This window comes from Serinus canaria, chromosome Z (assembly GCF_022539315.1).
Source record: "Serinus canaria isolate serCan28SL12 chromosome Z, serCan2020, whole genome shotgun sequence".
Lineage (NCBI taxonomy): Eukaryota > Metazoa > Chordata > Aves > Passeriformes > Fringillidae > Serinus > Serinus canaria.
This window is the reverse complement of record NC_066343.1, coordinates 35175566-35199502: the sequence shown is the minus strand read 5'-3', so window position 1 is coordinate 35199502 and position 23937 is coordinate 35175566. Positions and strand designations below refer to the sequence as shown.

General features: G+C 37.9%; 1 protein-coding gene across 1 annotated transcript in view; it reads right to left on the bottom strand.

Annotated features, from left to right (window-relative positions):
- The window catches only part of SHC3 (SHC adaptor protein 3), a 52763-nt gene that overhangs the window by 12331 nt on the left and 16495 nt on the right, over positions 1 to 23937 (bottom strand). Inside the window, exons 3-7 of the mRNA XM_050986888.1 lie at positions 23158 to 23228; positions 10833 to 10896; positions 8101 to 8220; positions 4939 to 4992; positions 712 to 763 (exon numbers count right to left, since the gene is read on the bottom strand). Coding sequence (XP_050842845.1) covers positions 712 to 763; positions 4939 to 4992; positions 8101 to 8220; positions 10833 to 10896; positions 23158 to 23228 — 361 coding nt within the window. The remainder of the gene's footprint in view (positions 1 to 711; positions 764 to 4938; positions 4993 to 8100; positions 8221 to 10832; positions 10897 to 23157; positions 23229 to 23937) is intronic.

The window sequence follows — 23937 nt, the reverse complement described above, 5'->3', positions numbered from 1 at the left end:
CTGCTGGAAGTACTTAATTTTTTTTTTTTTTTTTTTTTTTTTTCTTTTTTTTTTTTTTTGAGATAGCCTGTTCTTTTCTCTCTTTGATCTGTGAATAGTAAATAGATTCTAAGGTACATTACAAAGTACTTTGTATGTTGCATTAAGACCTAGTGAACACAATCAACAAGCAGGTCCCTGTCCATGACTGATTGTTACTAAAGCAATACAACCTTGAATAACACATTACTGAGAAAGAGAATTACAGCAAGCTGGCTGTAAAGCTAATTACTTGAAAAAGAATCTGATTCTGCCAGGAAGATTTAGGCATGTACTGGGAAGACCTAACAGATACAGCTGCCTCATCAGATGACTTAATCAGAAGTCTGCTTAGCTCTTGCAAAGTGATTGGGTGTAGGTAAGACTTGGCTGTTGCCTAGATGCCTACACAGCCAAGTAAGGCAAGTGTTTGATTTAAGAGATGAAGAGAATCAAAGTGATGTTTGTGTATGAACTAGCGGCAAGAACTATTTCTTCCAAGCTTGAGAAACAAACTGCTGCTTCTTATTGCTACACAATCTTTCCATGGCTCTGTCAAAAGCCATCCTTGATTCTACATTCATGTCTTTCAGGGGAGGAAAGTGGGGGAGGGGGGTGTTATCTGAGCTAAACCATGAATAATAAGTGTTTCTCAAAGGAAAAACAGACATGAAATAGATATTTATAACTTACCTCTACGATTAACAGGATCCTTAGCTACATATGCAATATAGTCTGAAGTATCCTGTCAAAAAATTAAGATATCTACAATGAAAGCAAAAGCATATTTGCACTGATTACAGTAAAAGATCACAGTCCAGAGTATGTACAGTCCTTTGGGCAGAGCCCCAAATGAATATTTTGCTCTACAGGTACTTACTACTTAAACCCCATATAAAAATTTATGGCTTTTGGGACTCATCACACCACTTTTCCTTTTTACAGATGTGATCTAATCCAGCAGAACTTTAAAATCTCTTCCATCAATCAAACAAACTCAGTAGGATTTGGCCCAGGCCACATTTAGGAGGGAATAGAATTAAAAGTCTTTATCTTCAAAGTACCCAGAGATTTTGGTTCATAACATGAATAATCATCTGGTTCTGCAGCAGAAAGAGTGGTAGTAACAGCACTGCTCCTCAGAAATGCTGAGCAATGGCATTTATTCATGTGTGACAAGCAGGTGTTTACTGACTGCAGTGCCACATGGCACAGTGGTGCTAAGCCACTGCTTGGCTCTGACCCCCAGCACCCCTGCACGCCTCCCCCAGCCCTTAGGCTGCTCCCTGCCACACCTCTGGCCACATGCCTGGTGGATTTGCTGGCAAGAGCACATAGACATCTTCTTGCAGGATTGTTTTTCTTCCTCTCCTGCCACTCCTATGCTCCTGTGCACAAATGGTGCAGCCTTCTATTATTATGCAGATTAAACAGAAAGGCTTGGGTTTCTGGGAAACACTTGGGCCTGCTGATATATCTGAAAAATGCCATGTTGTCTTGATGCAATCAGGAAGTCCTGGTTAGATCTGGTATTTCCTGACATGCCTGGCTAGTCAGGTAGGCTAAGCCCAAGGGATATACAGGATACATTACAGCTGGCTGTGTACACAAAGTCTTTTCAGGCGACTGATCCAAGATCATTGCCAATTATGCCAAGACCTAATGTCATAATAAACATCAATCTTCAGTTAAAAGATAGACTCCTTCAGCACAGCTTTTTCTAGCGCTAGCACACGCCACCAGCAGCCACCCAAAACAAATCACTGTACTGAGTGTCTACACAATTTCCTTCCTAAGGAGAGAGCAAGGGAAGTGATAAAGCACAGTCACGGGCCCTGGTGACAGATGTGTAACCATGTCAGATAATGCAGCGTTGGAAGGCACTCAGACAAAGCAGAGGGAGGTTGGTCTGTTAAAGAAGCATAGCCCTACTATTTTGTCTCATAATTTCTTGCACATCCTGTGGCACAGAGTCTGGGCAGTGACTACAGTGGAAATAAGTATGCATATCAACAAGTAAGGGGAAAACAAAGGTGACTATGTCTATAGTAGCAAATAATACAGACCCCTTGTCTCACTGTACTAGTTTCCCATAGCATGACCTGAAACTCTCTGAGGGACCAGCTCATGCTTGGCATCGATCCCAAGAGACCACTACGAGGGAAGAGAGTGAATGTGTGGGTGCAAATTGCACTGTGTTATTTATTTCAGGGCCAGAAAGACTAGAAAATGGGCCATAGATCAATTTATTTACTACTTCAGGCGTAGCTAATGGATAAATTTATGCCTGAGTAAATCATAGATCTATCTCATAGCTAGCATGGGTGTGACAGTCTGAAAACACCTACTCCTTATTTCATTTAAAACTCTGAGATTCAAGCTGACTATGACAAACCATTAAGGACCTAAGGGGGGCACATTTCAGTGTGGCTAAGTTAGAAGACCCTCATCCAAAAGCTATGCAGGACTTGGCTTATGCAGCAAAGTGATCCTTGACATTCAAGAACTGAAAACAAGCATGAATGAGCTATAATTTTCAGCCTAAAGACATTGCATTGCAGTGTTAAAATTTGGAGGTATTGCTGAAATTGAAAAACTACTGCCTTCAGGGACCTCTGAGAGACCTGCCTTATTAGACTTTATGACATCCTCCACTCCAAAACTTCAGCAGATATCTCTAAAAAACAGATGTCTTCTCTGGCAGCCTGGAAACAGCCACCTGAAATTACTGTGGAGCAAAATTGTATAGAGTATCATAGGAGGGACTGAAGGGAGCTAAAGCAGATTGAGAGCACAGCCTTGGAGGTGAAATAAAAATGGTTCTGAAATGGCACGTAAAAGGATTTGGCACAGAGGTTTTTAAGCTCCCATATTCTGACAGCCAGGAACTGACTCATTGCAAAGAGGAATATTGCAAAAGTATATATTCTAGTCTTTCTCCAGGACTGTGGAACACTTCTCCAGGGGTTATATTTTGAATAATATAATTATTGGTAAGGGAGTGGGAGGAAGGTGGTAAAGGTGACTGCTATGACAAATGGGAGGCAGATATCCAGAGAGAAAGGTTAATGGGGTAGAGAAGTGAGAGTAGTCTCACCTCCTAGAAAACCAAATTCCAAAATAACTTCAAAATAAAGGAATCACTTCCTGAAGAAACACAGGCACATACCTAGCTTCCTAGGTCACTATGGCCTTTCTCCAACCTGTTTGAAAGTCGTATAAGGAGATACATTTACAGTCTGGAGGCCAGCTGTGGTTGGGAGATGCAGTTTGGTGGTGGTCAAAGTAGAAATCATTAAGGGCTGATGAAGGTTATGTCTAGATGACTCTCTGATGAGTAAATAAAGCTGTGAGCTAAATCACATCCTTGCATTTTGTCATCTTCAACATGCACCCATAACAAAGGAACCAGCTGCTTTTTGCACAAGCTTTTGAGTTAAAGTTGTTCCTTACTAGACCAGAGATAAGCTTGTAGAAAAACATTAGATACTCATACCTACTTTCTTCATCCCAACACCAGACTGAACTCATGCAGTAGTCTTATTGAGAACACAAATTCATAATTTCACTGTATCTTGTAGGCTCCCTTGCACCATGCAATTTTATTTCTCTGGTAGCTCACTGACTCAGTAGTGAGATTTTTATCTCTTTAAAACATTTGGAAGAGCTTGTTTACTCCAAATCCAGAACTCTACTGCTGTTCCTCTCCTCTTTCCTGGTAAATCATTTCATCAGTGGGCAGTGTGAAATGGTGTTTCTAGGACCTAGCATTTGGGATGGCAGATGGGTAGCAAAGAATCTTCTTATGGAGGCAGGGAACTGTGCTAATCACTCCTCTGCCCACTTCAGGAATTGTTCATTTACAGCATCCATTGCAATCTGTTGTGTTTCCAAGTTGCTGTTGATCCATTTTTTTGTTCCCCAAATTATTGTGATATCACGTCCTTTTCCCTTCTGCAATTGTACTGAGCTCAGCGAAGCTATACTAAGACTAGAATTTGTCTTTATGTTTCTGACAACAACACAATGAACACAGAAAGCACCAAGCATCTTCACCTTAACAGAGTTGAACTGAGAGAAATTAACTCACAAAGAAGGCTAGAAATTGCCTTACTTGTAGTACATGACTGATACATGACAGCCATGATGAAGGAAAAGGTACTCATTCAATTAATCTAAGTTTAAAAGCTTTCAAACCTCTTAGGTAAGAGCAATGTCACCAATTTATATTTTTCCCATTGCTTCCTAAATGACAAATACTTTTGAAGCCCATTTATTAATACACCTTTGGATGAACAGATTATAAAAATAAGGGAAAGCACAATAAGCAGGAATCTGCCCTTTGATCTAAAGGAATAAAATTTGTAGGTGTATCTAAAAGATTTGCAAAACAGGAGAGAAAGATCTGTGCTTTTCCTGAAAGCCTGCCTTCAACCTGCATGACTGTAGCAAATATACCTGCAGGCAGAATTTAGCACAGTCTTCTCAATTCACACTTACAGGTGAGAAGAAAAAGAAAAGGAAAAGCATGCATTACTATAAATACTATAAATATAGATGCAACATATTCTACTACTGTAAAAAGTGCAAGATAAATAACAGGATAAAAATCCATACAATGCCCATATAACTATTCTGCATTGCTCTGAAAAACTAAGCCCTGCTTATCAGTTACTATATGAATGCTTACAGCCCCTTGATAGTTTTTGTTACAGTCAGTCAAAGGGGAGGATTCATGAACGCTTGTCAGCCATTCCCCTCAAACAGAGCTTGATGGCAACAATCAAGAAAAATTTATGAAAGAAGAAACAGGAGCTGTTGTGGTTGTATTTTTCTTTTAGTAAGATGTGCTTTAAATTTTGTCACATGGCCCTCCCAAAGCAGTTTCTGTGTGGGAGAAAGCTTTACAGAAATGCTTACCGGATCACCTCCAGACGCAAAGGAGATGGATTGCATATGGTGATTTGCTATGATCTGTATGGATCAGAAAGAATAAGTGTGAGTCAGATGGGTTTCTTACAGTTTGCAATTCTGATTTCTGTTTTTTGCTTGTATGCTGGTGAAAATCCAAAACCAAGATCAAAATTACCTACAAGGACTTCAAAGAGTAGCATGATAATATAAACAAACTTAAGGATAAATGTTTCTATTCTGGTGTTCTTTAAAATGCATCAGGATACTGCAAGATTGCTAAATGTTCTCAGAACTCTAGTAAATCATACAGACCTGTCGGAGAGTGTCTTTGTAGAAATTTTAATCTGCTAAAACTCACTTTCTTTATTACAGATAATGATGAATGAGACAAAAGGTCCTATTCATCAAACCATTTTTCTACTAACGCCATTCTGGCAAAATCAGTGAAACCATGCCAACCTCTACACCAGCTAAGATTCCTAACATTGCATCCAACACCTACTGTGTCATTTTATGCTTCAAACATCAACATGTTTACAATATGCAAACAGAAATTTGAATCTAGCTGCAGTGTAGTATTGTGGACAAATTCACAGGCACACTCCAGGGCATTTGAAATTCAAATTGCTTATGTACAATTTGAACTAATATGATATTTCTCCGGGAAAAGACAATTTGTCCTGAATCTCTAATAAAAGCAGAACATCTCTGCTATTCTGAGAATCAACTTACAAAATCTTTTAATAATGAAATCATATAACAACCAAGAAAGAAAAGGTTATTTGAAAGAAACTTTCACTTGATATTTGAGTCACAGAAGCCATGCCAAGGAATTCATCTGGGATGGGACAGGCCACTGTTAAGTGCCTCAAAGCATGTGACAATAAGAATTAGGATCTTGATTCTTCACTTTGGAGAGGGAACCAAAAACAAAAAACCATTTTGGAAATAACGAAATAGGCTAGAAAAAATATTCTCTGTACTGTTTCCCCTAACCTGCTTCTTAAAAACCTGAACCATCAACTACCTTCCTTGGAAAGAAAAAAATCTGACAGAACTTTCTCTGAATCTTGCTGCTTCACTAAGCCAGAGAGAAGTGACTTCTATTTGTAGTGTTTCTTTTGTGTAAAGAGCTCTTCATTTTCAACAGCCCTGCTCGTCCTACAACATCCTCCAAAGATGTGGTTAGTTTTTAAGTGTACACTTGTAAATTAGTGTTCTGCTACTTAGCAGTGAGGATTTCCTTCTCTTAAAGAAGTAACAACAGAATATATAGAATCCATATAGAATGTAGATTATCCTAATAATAGAAATGAAGTAGTGAAGTTCTGTTACGCAATTTCATATTATCACCAGCTTGACTTGTGCAAATAACCTAATCTTTTATTTCAGCATGTAAAAGAAAAATTATTTCCTATTGTCACAAAAGAAATTTTATTCAAATTTTAAGGAAGCTGAAAAGTGCTTGAAACCATTAGTTCAAGTTAGGTGCTTTTTTGAATTCCACAGCTAATTTAGTTTGAAGCAGGGGTATTCCCTACCTCACCTCTACAACATCAAAATACTGAAAAGAGATACAGCAAACCATCAATGCCTTGCATTGCTTCAAATAAAAAAATCACTAATGTTGGCATACAGTTCAGAAACTTTTTAATCTACACCAACCTTCATTTTAAAGAAATAAGCAAAACAAAATCATGTCCCACTCATCCCTGCTTAATATGTTCTCAGTACTGTTGTGTAGGGGTACATGCAGTTACTTTCCTTCTACCTCAAGGGCTAACAACCCTGGCTTATCTTTTCTTTCCTTTCAGATCTGCTGGAAAAAAGACACTATTACAGAAGTTTGCAGCCATCCTCCTGTGTGGGGCCTCAAAGGGCAAAGCTGCTGGGCCATGCTTATCTGCAAATCAAATCCTTAAACATAGACATAAACAAGAAACAGGAGAGGCCACAGCCAGGCTAAGGATCTCTGAGAAACCAGACATTTCCCAGGCCCGCAGCACCCAGAAGTGCCTACCTCAAAAAGAATGATATTAGAGGAAGATGAACAGTTTTGTCAATTCAGAGAAAAGGCAAAACATGTAGGGGATGATTCTTTGAAATAAATGAATTTAATTACATTTCTAGCACTGGCTGATGACAAGCTGACTTTCAGGGTTTGGCACTCCCTTAGTAGAGCTAATTACTATCACATTCTTATGCTTCTGATGGGGAGTAACTGTCCTCATGAAAAGCACTGCTGTGCATATTCCATAGTAAAGCTGCAGACTACTGCCAGTCATAGCCCTGCTCCCCCAGTCTCAGTGCCCACTGCAGAGGATTATGATGTTTTCTAAATAAGGATAAGAATGAAGATATACGAATGAAAACATAGTAATGAACAGCAAGCTTTTTAATAAATGGTATATATATTCTTTCTTACTTTTTAACCCTGAGGCCCCAAAGGACAGTAGGAATTTTACTTCTTTTCTCTCTGTATCTGGGCAGAAAGTTGCATGCCCTAATGCAATATGTGGTTCACAGCAAATAGCACAGCAGTGGCTACGCATGTCTGTCTGCTTCCTTTTTATAAGGAAGGATTTTTCTCATCTCATACATCATTCACAAACCACTGCAGTGATTCCCCAAAGTCTGTCTGTACCTTCAGCACAGTGAAGAAGAAGAAATGAGCTACTTTAAAAAGGCTGCTTTGTCTCTCTAAAAGACTGGCCTTTCACTGCACTGCAAAATCCCTGAGGCTGTATTTTTGGCAGCGCCTAAGGAACAGTTTGCCCTTTAAGACTCTAAATGGGAAGAAAACAACAAAATTGGGGATGTACATTCAGTATTTTAGTTGTTGCTCCAAGCACACCCCATTTATGACTCTGAAAGTTTGTAATTTTATTCAACAAGAACTCCCACAACCAGATAATGGTATTTCACATCATAGGTCTTTTAAGAGCAAAACCAATCTACCTGAAACACAGCAAGAAGAAAATAATTTATCAGAGTTGTGTTGAACAGTGAAATAAGCTGACTTCCACTATGATTATATTTTGGGTTCATTCATTTTATGACATTATTGAGGAATAATTTTGAGCAACTGGGTATCTGGCAGACAACAAATAATTGTGCAGCAGGCTGTTCATCAAAAGCCTCACAAGTTAATACAGAAGTTACACTCACCTGTTTTGTATCAGGATTCATTAGATTTAAGCTGCTGGTGGAGATATTCAACATTATGCTCATTCCTGCAAACTGAAGATTGCTCTTTCCCAAGATGCTAGAAAGGACTTTGCTTGGTGGCTGTGAGGAGGGGGGGAAAAAGCAGATTTTTGTTCTCTGATTTTTTTTTTAATGACCTTCATTGTATGTAGGGTTAGTGGTGATCTTAAAGGCTTCTAAAAAGTTTATGACTTTTCAAAGATCATTTAATTGCAACAGCTGTTTTCCTCTGGAAATTATTTCTCATTTATACTACTAGTATTACTGCTAATAATAATAATTATGATACTACCTAAGCAGTTCTTCATCTACTCTTCACAAAAGAAAAAAAATAGGAGTTTTGTGAGACAGCACCAGTGTCATCTTCACCAAGGGACCAAGTAAGCAGACTAAGATGAATGCCTTCAGTCAGGGTCATAAAACAACAATGTGCTTGTTCTATAAAAATAGCTTCAACTCTTGAAATTTACTATTTGCTCTACATCTACTGACTGTTCTACCCCCTTGCCACATGGAAAGTGGACTCCAGTAATACTGACGGAATGCTCACAAAATGGGATAGAGTATTATGGATTGGATGACCTCTAAAGGTCCCTTCCAACCCCAACCATTCTTTGCTTGTAAACTTAAAAGTAGGTAAAAGCCAGATATAGACAAATAAAACCTTTCATGCTGGGGTAAAATATGCATCTAAAGATTATCAGAGAATAAGTCTAAGAATGTAATATGGAGGATGTAATAGTATTAATAATTTTTATAGGCATTTCACCAGCTCTTAGGATGTATTGCAGCAATAGAAGTTGTGTTGTCAAAGCAAAATTCATAAACTTCTAACCTTTGATGGCTACGGGGAAACACAAACCTGCATGCGAGCAGCCACATTCAAGTAACCTCAGACTGTAAAAAAAAGGCTGTCCAGCAATAACAGACCAAGCCCTTTAACTTGCTCTACGTGCACTAGTAAATACTCATGTTGGTCATTGGGATAAAAACACAAAATGACTGGAGACAGAGCTTTTCTGTCACTATGTTTGCACTTGTCCTAAGCTGCCTGCAAGCTTGGACAGTTTTGTTCCTAGCAGGATGGACACACTTGAGCTTCTGCAGTCCTGAAAGTTTACATACGTTCAACTTTATCTTCTTTTCCTTCAGTTTAACTGATTAAAAATACACTGTGTACATACTGCTCCTATGTAACATGTGCTGCACTGTTTCAACCCTTTCATGTTACAGAGTTAGTACTTGATTAACTTCTCTTTTGAACAAACTCTTTTGAATATCCTTGTATCTCCTCTTTCCCTAATCCTTCATGATTCCCAAGTCATGCCTAAGGGTCGCCATCGACAGTGAAGGTAAAGTGTGAAAATTTGGCTTCAGGAAGTACATGTCACCTTAACCAAATTGATACGTCACTAGTCACAGAAATATGATGAATGTACAGACCAGCAAAAGACACATGTCTTTGACATTTATCTGAAGTTCTATTGCTCTTTTCAACAACTTATAAGGAACATTACTTTTAAAACCTGTAATACAGCAAGGTGTCCCACTAGGTGCTTGGAACTCTGTTTAACCTATTTTTTCAACTACATTTTGTGTCATTATGCTTTCCAAGAGAAAAGATACTTTTGTCTTTACTTTCAAATTTAAAATGAAAAGCCAGGGAAGCAAGAAAAGCCAATGAGATAAATTTGGTGGAGGTGAAAGCATAGCCTTAATTTCTGAGACAATTTCCGATTACACTGTGACACATATTGTCACATATGACTGATTTTACCAGGATATGATTCTCCACTGCAAACAAGTGGCATTTCATTGCATTCCTTTCTGCTGAGATTCCGCCTAGATGGTGGAGCAGCTGGGGAAGAAGGCAGAACTTTTCCCTCACCTGCACACTCTTCTCCTGTGCCCAAGAACACACACAAGGGCTATAAATAACTACTTTCTATGCTTCTTCTCTTAGAGATAGCATCACATCCCAGCTTTGCTAACAGGCCTCTGGAGGACACTATTGAGAGCCATCAGTGCAGGAGCTGAGCCAAGGCTTCCTCCTCTCCCTGTATGAAGACCCCAACTCCCAGCACACAAATAAAAATAAAAGCATGGTAGTAATGACACCAGGTACACACTGGACTCACCATCAGCACTGGGCACTGACCATCAGCCACAGGTGTTTATGGAAAAAGCGGAGGGAACAAATGATCACCTCATATGCTCTTTCCATTTCCAGAAATCAGTGATTATCAAACTCTTTAAATGTCATCAGTATATCTACCTTTCAAGAACAAATCTAGCCACTTTCAAAACTACACATGTTTTGGGCTTCTGCTGTACCTGCCAGCACCTATTTCCATAATTTACTCATGCATTTTATGTAAAGGCATCCCATTTGTTGGTTTTAACTCTTCCACCTGCAATCTACAAAAGAGAGTAAAAGGAGGAGGTTTCTATGGAAGGAACATAAAGGCACAATCTTCATCCTAGATGTACTTATATTTCCAGATGCGTACAAAAGCAGATCCTGACCAAAAGGGCAAGTGACAACACACAGTGAGTAAAACCAGCCAATACTTTAAATGATTAATCATCTGCAATTCTCAAAGCTGCCTTAAAGTCACCTGCCTGCTGTGCCTGGTCTCCACTGTGCTGTACAGAGAAAATACAGTCAACTGCACTACAAGAAAAAAAAATACCTTTCGTTTCTTGAAGGCTCTTTTGGCACCAGGCATGGCTTCACAAACACGACTGATTGCTTCCCTGAAGAGACAGAAAAAAGCTTTATGGCAAAAGAATGTGTGGGTTTCTTCATTACGCTAGAAATGCACTGGAGAGAACAGTTTCAACTGTATTTCTGTGCACAAGTGAGGACAGTTAGCAGGTCAGTTAGCTTTCCTTTCAAAAAGAAAATGTTTCCTCACACTATTAAAAATACCTTTTCTCACTGTAAACTAGGATATTGTAAATTAGAATATAATATCATCCTTCCATCTCACTTTTGTACATTGCTTACCACCTTCAAAAAAAAAGGTTTTTTTTAATGTCAGAGTTAGAAAGTATAATTTTTCTTACTACTACACTATGCACTTTTCCAGTAAGAGCAAAACCAGGATTTCGACAGTATCAGAACCCTAAAATATTCTTAGTAATATGTGCATTCTACAGAGTACATAGGATGTACAACATTTTAATTTATACTATTTCAATACAGTTTGAGTAGTATATTAGTGGCCTTACATTTATATTACAGGGAAAATCATTGCCTGAAACAATATTTTATGTCATTTTTTTAAGATTGCTTCAAACTTCCCATCACGCTTGGGTTGACTGAAAGAAATGTATGTCCAAAACGGATTTTAATCTTTACCCTTTCATAGAAAAGTAACTGTACATCACAAAAACTCTTGAAATCATACTGCTCCAAACGAATCTTACTGAAAGTTCCTTTCATTATTTAGCAACTTATTATGTGAATGGTCAATCTGGTCAGTGTTTAGAATTTTCTCCTGTACCACTAGGTACAAAACTTTAACAGGCTTGTCCCACTGCAAGACAGAATGGTTTCACAAGAATGAGCAAAGGTGGCTCCCAACATTGTTTAACTATTTTTATATGTATTGAGACTAACAGAACATTATATTTAGAGCAAAAACCGTGCAAATAACAAATATTTTATGCTAAACTCTCCAAACTCTAAACCAACCAACCAACCAACCAACCAACCAACCAACCAAAAAACCAAACCAGAAAACAAAAGAATGGGAAACAATGAACTACAAGATAAAGAACAGCCAAAATAATCAAAACCTTGAAACATCATCTAGATAAAGACAAAAATGATATTAACTTTATGCCATGTTCTGTATATTTCAACTATGCACAGGATCAACAAGTGAGTCAGGAGAACAATGCCATACATGTATATCCAGCATTCAACTTATAATGGCTTAGCAAATGTGACAGATTATATCAGGTGGCAATCACTAGCTGATAAATAGTCATGCCTTGTGCACTTTCAGTTTGGACCCCATTCAAAGTTGGAATCACGTGAAAGAATCACATTGTATTGGTTTGGGGAGATGGGTGGTTGGGGGAATGGAACACACCTTGAAGTAGGTTTATCGTCCTGCCATTCTGAAGAAATGTGAGATTTATAGCAAGAGATGGTTAAAAAGTCTTTTAAAAAAACCTTCCAAGCACACTATCTTTTCTTCAGGTCTAGAGGAGAGGTGGGTTTTTCCATAACTTGTCTTATGCCTTTTTTTCCCCCACCTACATCTTTTTATCCAAAAAACGCCTCTTACTACAAACCCTGCCTTGCATATGCACTCAGACCATTATAGCTACAACAATACCCCATTTCATGGTTCAGCACCTGTATTTAGTTCCCACTTTCACCACTTTTTTTTTTTTTTTACTCGAAACAAGTGTTTTAGTTAGAGCAATTACTGGATTTTCTTACAGAGCAAGTAAAAAGCAGTTGGTTTAAAAAAACATATCAGATGCATCTTAGAAATAAAGCAAGCATCACACAGTGATCATCATAATGCTGAGACAAGGGTTACTCCTGAAAATGTAACCAGGGAAAAGCAAACGGTACACCTCTCAAACGAAAAATTCACCAAAAATGCTTTTCTTTGACTCAAGAAAAAACAAGCAGACATTAACTTTTACAGAGCCATCCTCCCTGGCTAAAATTTGTGGTTTCCCATCTCTTTCTTCTGCTGAAGTGAATCCTTTGGAGGCAATAGAATGGGAAGTTCAGGCCAGTGGCAGTCTTTCAGACCCATGCCTCTTGCTTCACCAGCTGTGTCTTAGTTTCCCAGGCATTTTGACTGCAAGCTGCTCTCACAGAGACATCACCAACACTTGTCTCCTCTCACAGAGACATCACCAACACTTGTCTCCTCTGTCTATTCTAGTGGTTCAACTGGTACATGGAGATACCTCATAGGTTTTGCCTCACAGAAAGGACTTGAATTTCTGAGATACGTACTTGAAGGATAAGTTAGTCTATCATTTCCTTTCTCTTCCTATTTGCCCCCATCATCTTTTCTCTTTAGTGGCAGCCCAGAACTTACAGAAAGACAAGCGGATTTTCAGGCTGCTGCACCCAACAAAAAATGTGTGCAATCTTGTTATTTTTCTAGAGCAGAGTTGGGTCTTGTAGCAGTTTTGCTACTACCTCTCCTATCTGCCAGCTCCTGATAACCCAACATTAAGTGTCTTACTCAATAGATTCATCTGATTCAAGGACTTTGTTGATCAAAACTGCCCCTTGAGATAGGAGAGGGAATAACTAGGTGAAAAGGCTGAAACCCAGCCCAAGACTTCACAAGGCAGCCTTGACTACTCCTTGCATGCCCTGTCTTTGCAGAGGAGAGAAGACTTAAACAAAACCTCCAAACCTAACAAACAAAGAAAACCAACCAACCAAATAAGCCCACTAAAAAAAAAAAAAAACCAACAAAAAACCAAACCCAAACCAACAACACACCACCACCCCAAAAAAAACCAAACCAAACCAAAAAAAAACCTAACTGGGCTACATATCCTCTCACTCCATTAAAAAAGACTATACACTTTCCAGCTGTCTTCCTTTTGGTAAAATATTTTGGTTTTACAGAACTCAATGTTCCCAAAGGCTGTGGGAAGACTGGGAGTCTTTGGATTTTGAACCTCTGTGAATACTAAATCTATTCAAGCAACTGCAGGGTTCAAGTTAACAATGCTTTTAGTGAAAATGCTGGGAACTTCAGAAAACATATTCATAGAGCAATTCTGTGTAATCAAGGTCAGAGTGTCCTGGCAGCAACTCTTTGCACGCCTGCAACAGAAGGCACAGTACTTTTTCTGCGTGGGAGTTAAGGAGTCTAAAAGCAGTATTTGAAGAAAATAAGAAAAATAAGGACAACTAAACATCTGTCACTGCACTGAATATGCATTTTATCCAAGGGCCACCAAGAAGCTTAGACGGATGGAGCACCTTTCCTATGAGAAGAGGCTGAGAGAACTGGGATTGCTCAGTCTTGAGAAGTGAAGGCTTTAGGGTGAAATAACATGGCCTTCCAGCAGCTGAAGGGAGCCTACAAGAAAGGTGAAGAGCATTTAGTAATAAGATGGGGGGAATGGCTTCAAACTGAAACTGTAGGTTTAGACAAGATATTAGGAAGAAATTCCATGAGGGAGGTGAGGCACTGGAAGGAGGTGCCTCCCTCCACTGTGAGGGAGGTGAGGAACTGGAACAGGTTTTCCAGAGAAAGTGTGAGTGGCCCAGCCCTGGAAGTGTTCAGGACCAGGTTGCATGGGGCTGTGAGCAACCTGGTTCAGTGACAGGTATCCCTGCCCATGGCAGTGGATTGGAACTGAATGGTCTTTATAGTCCCTTCCAACCCAAACCATTCCATAATTCTGTGACAGCTCCCCAACCAGATAGCCAAATAGCCTAGTGAAGTGGAAAGGATGGCCTACAGACTTCTTTTCGGCTTGCACTGCTAGGAAGGACAGGGTAGACAGGGTAACCATTTTTTTTCAGCAAATCAAATTTGAAAATGCCTCAGCAGCACAAACACCTGATATACAAATCAAGCCCAGGAACAGGTATTGCCACTAGGCTGAGCGTGCCATCACCTGACTTGTGTATGGAAACCCCTGCCTAAGGAAGGAGAAACCAAAAGTTCTGTATGTATCTGCATGGCTAAATATTGACCAATTTGGAAAAGTTGGTTGTGATTACATTTGCTCCCTTTCTAAAAGGAAAATTATTTGACATTACACCTTTCTAAGCCACATCCTGCTTCATTAGGTAGGCTCAGAAAAAATCAGAGTAGAGTTATGCCAATCTCTTGTAAAATTAGTTATTGTGCTGTCTGCAGTAAGGACCTCATGCTGAGTTCCAAATCTGCCCAAGAGTATTTTCTGCTTTGCAGATGGTCATACTGTGGAGTCATTATCTTGGCACAAAACATGTTGCGTATTTTGAATATAATTTCAGCATTCAAGTGCATTCAGTAAAAAATCACCAATATTCAATTTCTGCGATTGACCTATACTGCTTTAAAGTGGCTTGACATCTGAGAAAGAAAAAAGGACATTTTACATTGACATTTAGTTCCATTAAAAAGGCTAATGCCCTGGTATCATTCATAGCTTTAGTGATATTTTATTCTGTTATACAAAGTAGTCCACTCAGGAAGTTCAAATGTGTTCCTCTATGAAATATCATCACATGAAAATACTCTCCATTTTTTGATTGTGCTGTTCCCATTCTTAATAATTATTATTTAATTGTTTAAACCCCAGAATTCTGGAACTCATATTTCAGGGAAATTACATACACATAGAAAAAGCACAGATTTTCTCAGCATATTTAGGAAAAGTAAAGCCATCTCAAATAATGAGATGAGAAAATGTGACTACATTTTAGTCTGAAATCTTTTGTTTCAAAATATTTAAAACCTACTAATACTCTCTTTTTAAGATATTCTGGTGTCCTGTATTTCCCAAGTTTACATCTCCCCACCTCAAAAGCTTAGGACTTCACAGGCTGAAAAACAGACAGCAAAAGACTGACTTTTTACATGGAAGAACTGCTCAGAAAGGTCACAGTTATTTCTTAACAGTATTAAGTTCCTGTCAATTTTAATCATTACTAAATATTGTACCAGTATTTGCTGAGGAGAAACAAAGTCTGTACTAAATTTAAAAATAACTTGCTTCTGAGAAAATAATTTACAAAAAAAGAAACAGAGGCCAAAAATACATTTTAGAAGTCTGTTTAATAATTTAAATACTTTTTGTTCATTTGCAAAACAGGCAAAATGAGCATGCACTGTCTGAAGTAGCACAGGGGACACTGACAACCTCCAAAGACTAAACCAGTATTTGACAGCAGATTGACCATGTCTGGAGGATGCAAGGCTGAAGAAGTAAAGGAGAATGAATCAACAGTATGGAAAGAAAGGGGAGGCTAACTGTGGTGAAGATGCACCTACTGCCTTGAATCCAGAGTACCATGCAGCAGCACCCCTGAGGGGAAACCCCCACAGAAACTGGTGCAAAGACCAAGTGATGCCATTTGTTACCATCCTGGCCAAAGTGAAGCCTGTCTTCATGGGAAACCTGGAAGAAAACTTTTGTGGAATAAGGTGACGTCAAGCGGATGTGGTGCGCAAGCTGATGACACTTGTAGAGCAAGGAGACAGCTCTTCTTTTTGTCAGCTCCCCATTCTGTTTCTTCAAACGGAGTTTTCTCACATGTAGAAAATCTAAAAGCAGAAAATGAAAGGAAGCTGGCCAACTTAATTTTTAGTTTACTGAATAAACTTTACACACTCAAGCAGCTGGCTTTGAATACCACATGTCATTAGATGTGCACTATGCAATCTATCTAATGATAGTTATTCTTTTGCTCCTGCACTTTCAGTGTGAAATTTCCATTAAGCTCCTAAGAGAAACCAATGCAGTTTGAAGGACTCTTTTGGTTTCCTTGTCAAAGAAACTCCTTATCCATTGGTATGCTCCGTGCTCTGTTCTCAGTATTTACAGATGACCTAACTTTTTAAGGAATATTTGATACAATTTCTTTGCAATTTATACCTTCCTCCATAACATGCAAGTAAGTTTCAGAAAACCCAGTCTCATTCATCAGTAACAGAAATATACCTGATCTTGATGATTTCTTCCAACACAACAGTTCTGAACAATGGTCTTATTTTAAGAAATGTAGAGTGAAACTTGTTTATCCTGCTGGCACACCTTAACTATATCTCTTAACTCTGCATGCATACACAGCTTTGATTAACATAAAGTAAGACTATATGAAACCTTGGTTTTGAATGTACAGCTACAAACCCTTGCTTATAGACAGCCCTCTAACTGTCAAGAACATAGACAATGACACCCAAAGCATCTAAAAAAAAAGTACTTTAAGATTTACATCTGCTAAGTGGCTCAATCCCTTAATGTCTTTTATGACCTTCAGGCTTTTTCGATTCAGCCTGGTCTCTAGCTACTTATCATAGTCCTGGTCAGAGAAATTAAGAGAGAAATTAAAACTGTTTTTTGTTGCTAAATCAGGATCATAGTAATCTCCAAACTGGGCTGAGACTCAGATCATTTATTAAAGTATTTTCTCTCAAAGTCTAGATATTAGCAGATATTTCAATGGCAGACACAGGAAACTTTACAGAAGTAGAGTGAAAGCATTTAGTCTAACAAATACTTTTCTCTAATGCCTAACTGACTTCATGTCCAAAGCAGGACTTTGGAGAGGTATCTTGGGAAAGCTCTGTGTAAGATAGATAACACTTTATAAATATCTGGGCTGTGTTTGCCAAAAAAGACTGCTCAGCATTGATGAACTGTCTGGTGTAACTGGACATGTCAGGTGAACAACACACAAATTCCTTATGCCATCAATTATTTGTGTAATCAAACTGCCAGGTGCTGTTAGCAGAACTTGAGTGTGTTTTGGTTTCCAGATTTCTGTCAGCTGTTAACTTTCTATTGCAATTTGCATTTAAATGGTATTAAGACCACTCTGCTTCAGGTCATGCTTCTGCAGACCCCTGTAGAGTCACCATCTTTCTGAAAATCCAGGATACAGTGATATCCATAACCGCTTCCCTGACTATTTGATTTCCAACTTTCCACCTTCCCCATCCTCCAAGAGGTTCTTTGTTTTCTTACAAAGGCACATGGACTGGGGGAGCTCAATTAATTGCTCTCATTCTGGCTTTGAATTACCATATATTAGTAAAATTATTCCAAATATTAGGTAATAATTTCCAACTAATACTGCACTGAAGAGGAAAGATTGCAGTCTTAGTCATATAAAAACCTATTTATTCTACCACATGTCTGTGCTAATAACAGCTTAACTAGCAATTGTAAATTATTCTCAAACTATCTATAGCTGTCACACTCAGAGGTATGCTGTATGATTTATAAGGATGTCTCCATCCACTTTTGAGACTCCTGCTTCCTGGTGAACCAAGCAGCAGCTAGCACCTCATGCTTCCCACAGCTTTGACTCTGAAGTATCTGTGCCCACCTCTTCCTGCAACTGTAAATGGTCTATGTGTTCTGTCATCTCCTAACGCCATCCCACAACCAGAGTTATCACGGAAGAAGGCAGAGATAAAACACACTCACCTCTAAGCATGACATCATGTTAAGGAGGACGCTGAATACAGAATTCACTGCAGATAACAGATTACCTATCGGCCTTCAAGAATCACAGGAGACACATTCTTGTTTTTCAATGTCTTCCACCCTTTTTTTTTCAGTGATGCTTGCTGACAATTTCTGCAAACAACACAGATACAGGTGAAACACTATATCAACTAAGCTGTTTCATACTGTTTAGCATTGGACTCAAATACAACTCTAACATTTTGATTTCCACCATCTCTCCTCCAGGGATATTGGCATAAATGGATTTGGTTTAATAATTTTATTAATAAAGCTCAGGCCTCAAATTTGGAGAGGAATACTTTTCAAGCTGTTCATCCCAACAGAGTTCATGCAGAGTACTGAGATCAGAGTTTGGATTTGGGTCCGCTGCTGATATGAGGCATTTCCATCCTCTGACCTATTGCTATTAAAACAACGTGCAAGGTAATATTTTACTCGGCATGGGGAGGTGTGACTTCATGATGCTGCATGCAGTAAATGGATTGCGTTCAATTAAATGCCAGTGAACGTGCATCCTTGTAGTTCAGACTCAGATGTACAACAAACAGTGCATGCAACATCTAATTCAAACCAGTGCACAAGTCACTCATGCATACAACACAAAAGCGAGGACTCATTATTCTACGTAGCTTTAACAATAAGCACACAAACATATTGCATGAACTGCAAACACTGCACATGTTGCAAAAGAATTTTACCTGATTTTTAACATTTTTTTTACAAAAGGCCTGAAGGCACAAAGGGCCTGGCCACAGAAGCTTAAGAGTGGCCCCTTTTCAATGACGATGATGGTAGGTTTCAGATGAACTTTAACCACTTGTCACCTGTGGTTAGCTCAGTAGTCTTGTCTGCTAGTCCTCCTGATCCTCCACTATGTTGAAAATTAAATGCTTCTATTTGTCTTTCTCCAAGAAAGTCATCTTGACTTCACATATGTTACAAGAATTATCACTGGGTAATTAAAGATGCAACACGTGGATTCAGTTTGCTTTCATTTATCATTATGTGTAATGGTTGACCGTTGTCTGGCGTATCCTCTTATTTGCTCAAAGATTCACATGACATTACATTCATTAAAGGAAAGAATAAATACAATACAGCTGATTAATACTACTCTAGTTCTTCTACTTCTCCTGTAATGAGAGAATCTTGAGAGTTCATACGTGTAATGATAAAGGCAAAAATCTGTTAGAAATTTTACTGCTCATTTTTCCTTCAACTCAAAATTAGGGCAGTAATACCACTGCAAGGTACCACCAAGGTTATTAAGATCTGATGAAGAGTATGCCAAGTGAAAGTGTTTGCTCACTGCTCTCACATGAAGATAAATATATTGCTGCAAATTTTAACATTATACTGTACAAAAAATGAAAAGGCAAAACAAACACAAGTTACAGGATAGGATAGGTAAGACAGCATTAGATGGCACAAGCCAATATTTTACAGGACTGCAATAAAGAAGGAAAGGCTGTAAATACCAATGTATTTACTCTGGAGCTTTGATGCAGTTCCTGAAATTGAAGCCAAAGTTCTTCATTTGTCAGATACGCCCATGCATGCACACTGATGTATATACTTTCCTAATTCATTATAACAGCTGTGATTTCAAAGCCATTCAAATTATCTACACAACCTTTCCACATGAATTTCTTACCTCTAATTCACCAGATAAGTGGATATCTCAGTCCAATTTTTAAGTAATTTCTAAGTGCTCACTCAACAGTTTAAGTGCCATTTACAAGCACTAATTCATTTAATCACAGAGTTGTCTGTGACTGGGACTAACGGTTTGTCTAAACTAACACCAGGAGTTTTCAAGAAGAGTAGGAGACCACATGTCTTACCCTCCCATTACTGGAGCCCCACAATTTTTTTTCTTCTAGGAATTAATGCTGCTTATTTTACTTTTGGGGATTTGCTCATCCTCAAAGCTGACAGAGACATAAAGTGATATATGCAATAACTTGAAGGCAGAAAACAGGCAAATTTAGGATTCCTAATAACTGACTTCCTGTGTTTAAGCTCTGCAACATGGAGAAAAAGTAAGGTTAACAAAGGAGGCAGGGACAGGCATGTGATGCAGTGCTAGAAAGGGAGTAAGTGCTTTCCATGTGTCAAACATGATGGTACTTATTAGGAAGAAATGCATCCAGGCTATCACAATAAATCAAGTAACTTGACTCATTTTTTCTGGTTTTTTTTTTAATCATACTTTGTAAATACTGCATAATGCCAGAAGCCATATCAATCCAAGACAGATCACTTTCTTCTATGACTGGTTTTGAAAGGTCCTGAAAAAATTACAGATCCAAAAGGAGTGATGCAAGCAGTAGGTTCAATTTATAAAGTTGTGGGTGAGAAAGGGATCGCAGCTCCTGTGACATCTGTTTCTCCGGTTAGAGGAAACAGCACAGAGAGGTTTACACAGAGAAGCTTTTACTTCAGCTATGGACCCTGGCTCCTTGGCTGGTGCAGTCACAGCTACCACTACAGACCTAAGCCTTGGCCACACCACATCAGGAGTCATCAGGCTACCAGGACAGGTTTTTTCTACTGGTGGCAAGTTGCAGAGAAATCAGCAATGGACATACCTAAAAATACATGTATGATGCAGTAGACATAAATGTAATTTTCAGGTGCTTTTATTTTATTTGTAATCAAAGGGCTGCACAGACAATTTGATACCAGGTGCCTTCATAAGAAGGAATTGGTGCCTGTAATATCAGAACATCAGTCTTATTAATTCAGTAGATACCTTGAGGCCTACGTTATGTTTCTTAAAACACACCAGAAAATTATCTAGCATGTGTGAATTCTAGCAATTCTGTAATATTTTCTTATTAAACAACAGGCTTGTATGTTAAGTGCTACATAGCAAAGCATGTGAGCACTGAAAATCTAGGACATGACAAGGGGATTTCTAGAGCCAGATGAATTAATGAAATGCAGATTAAGATCCTATGTCCCACTTCAAAATACCTAAAAACCTAAAAATTTTAGACCAGGAGTTACATTACAAAAATGATGGAATTTCATTGTTTAATAATAAATAGAAAACCATAAATGCAAAATAAAAAGTGAACCAGAAAGATATGGCTTCCTGCTTGAAAAAAAATAATTCTGTGCTCAAGACAGAATTAGAAGAAGGTGGAATAACAAAATTATTTCATGTAGTGATATATGCTATAACTTCAACAGAAAAAAAAACCCCAACAATTCCAAGTTTGTTTCACAGTAGAATACAATGAAATTTTTGGTTTTTTATTGGAAGAACTACAAGGTAAAGATATACTGTTTATGTAGACCATATTGCTTCAGATCACCTAATATGCTTATGCACTCATGTCAGAGTAGTGCCTTTAAGCTAGAAAATAAAAAAAGTACAATACTATTACAATACTATACATACACTGTATGAAGGCATACAGTGAAGGAAACTGTGCAAAAAAATTAAGATGAATTTACTTCCAGATATAGAAAACAAGCCAAATAATTATCACAACTGTTTCACAAGCCAGTATCACTGAATTTCCAAGTGGTAAACATAAATGTACCACCTGCATTAGAACTACAAGTCTTCTTAGATATGAAATAATTTTCAAAGGTCACTGCTGAAATACATCAGAAATGTACATGGTACGTTTTTAAAAGTACAGTAGTAAAATTATCAAATGCCTCCATAGTCTAAATTTTTTGAAAAATGGGATTCTGTCATTTACCTGTTCTTTGGCTTCTATGCCTCTCATCAGTGCAGTATCCTGACAAATTAATGGTTAACTTTTTGTGAGGACTTACAGGAGCTAATTCAAAGCTGCTGTATGCAGGTATAACTCAAAGTCAATGTATATAGACCATATGATTAGCATATAAACCTAAAAACAAGTGATTTTTCTCATTTAATAAAAGAAATATTTAGCTGTTATGGTGTGATATATGGCTTTTGACAGATTTATTTATTGTCAACTGTAAAAGGCCTCAAAGGGTTGAAAGCACTGTATCCAGTCATATCACTTTGTATGTGTTTCTTTGAAAAGGATTTCTTTTATCATTTCAATTCCAGAATTTGAAAAAGCGGTCTCCAGTTGCTATAAGACATCAATGCTACCTTCCTCTGAAATCAATGACTCAGCTTTTCAAGTGAAAATGCCTGCAAAACACCATTCCTGTAGTTCTCAGAAAATATTTTTCATAGAAAAAAAAAATCATGGACACTTCTACTTCTTTAGTCTTGTACTTATATACTCTTTCTACATGAGACATTTAACACCATGACACATTTAAAGGAATTGTCATAAGAACTTAATAAAAGCTTACTGTTTCTTACATATCATCTGAAAAAGAAATCATTCTTCTTTTTTTTTTTTTTTTGGCTCTGGTATCATTGTGGTGATATATTTTCCTTTATATTCTTTGTGCAGATAGTTTATAATCTGAAAACGTTTCATAAGAAATTACTATAAAACCCATAAACATGGGCTCCAAACCAGCTCCCTAGATTAATTTTGAGATCACAGATTTTAAGCATATTTTAATTCTCACTTGCTTAAATGCCATTAAATTGGTATCCAGATAAGTGCCTTACTTGGCATAATGAATGGGCAAAAATTCTCTAAAGTAGCTCCTGGCATATCAAAAATCCACAGAGAAAACATCTTTTAACTCCTGCTGAAATTGTATTAATACCACATGTAAAAGCAAAATTTAAAAGTGGACTTATGGTATCCAAAAATCCTTTACCATGTGTTTTGCCATCTTTCTGGCCTTTTCGCTCTGGGGACACAATTCAGAAGTTACTTTAAAAAACATAGTTGTACAAAATCTTACCTTGCAACCTGCATTCTAGTACTGAAGTCAAGAGATCTCATTGACCGTAAGACTTCTATACAGCCCAAGTACTGTAAGGAAAAAGAAACAGTTGGACAATGTATTATAATTAGGCTTGAGTTCTGGGAGAAAGTGCAACTCACCATTAAAAGGCAATCTGCAATTTTTATTTTTCCATTTGATTTATCCTATGTCTAAAGTAGGTTGTTGTGGTTATGCTGTTCTATGTCACAGATTTGTTCCATAAACATTTTGTTTTATTTAAATGTCACATTTCATTCAACATACAGTTTTATGTTTAACCTGGTCACTGTAACACACTCAATTTATAATGCATTGATGTGCTTTTTTTTGTTTTCTTCTACCTTATTCGGTCCACTTCATATACAATCAAAGTAAAAAATAATGTTATTGAGAAAGGAAGTGTGGTAAAAGAAATTTATCTGGTATTGGTCAATGGGACAAAGTTATTTAAAAGGGAGAGAACTAAGTCTCATTAGAACAAAAAAGGCAACTTAGAACAGGGAAAGCTGAAAAGAACACCAGCAACCAAATTTCTTAATAAACAGTTCAGGGATAGATGGGACTTAGTATTTTCATTTATTATAGTAGTAAAAAGGTGGACAATGCTAATACAATATACTTATAACCCATGCTGGGAAATGGCTTTAACAGGGTCATTCAAGGAAGGAATGACATGAAGGTTAGCTAATATTAAGAGAAGATCAGACTTTTTGACCAAGATTCCTGCCCTGCATCTCTGTGGAAAGAAGGGAGTAC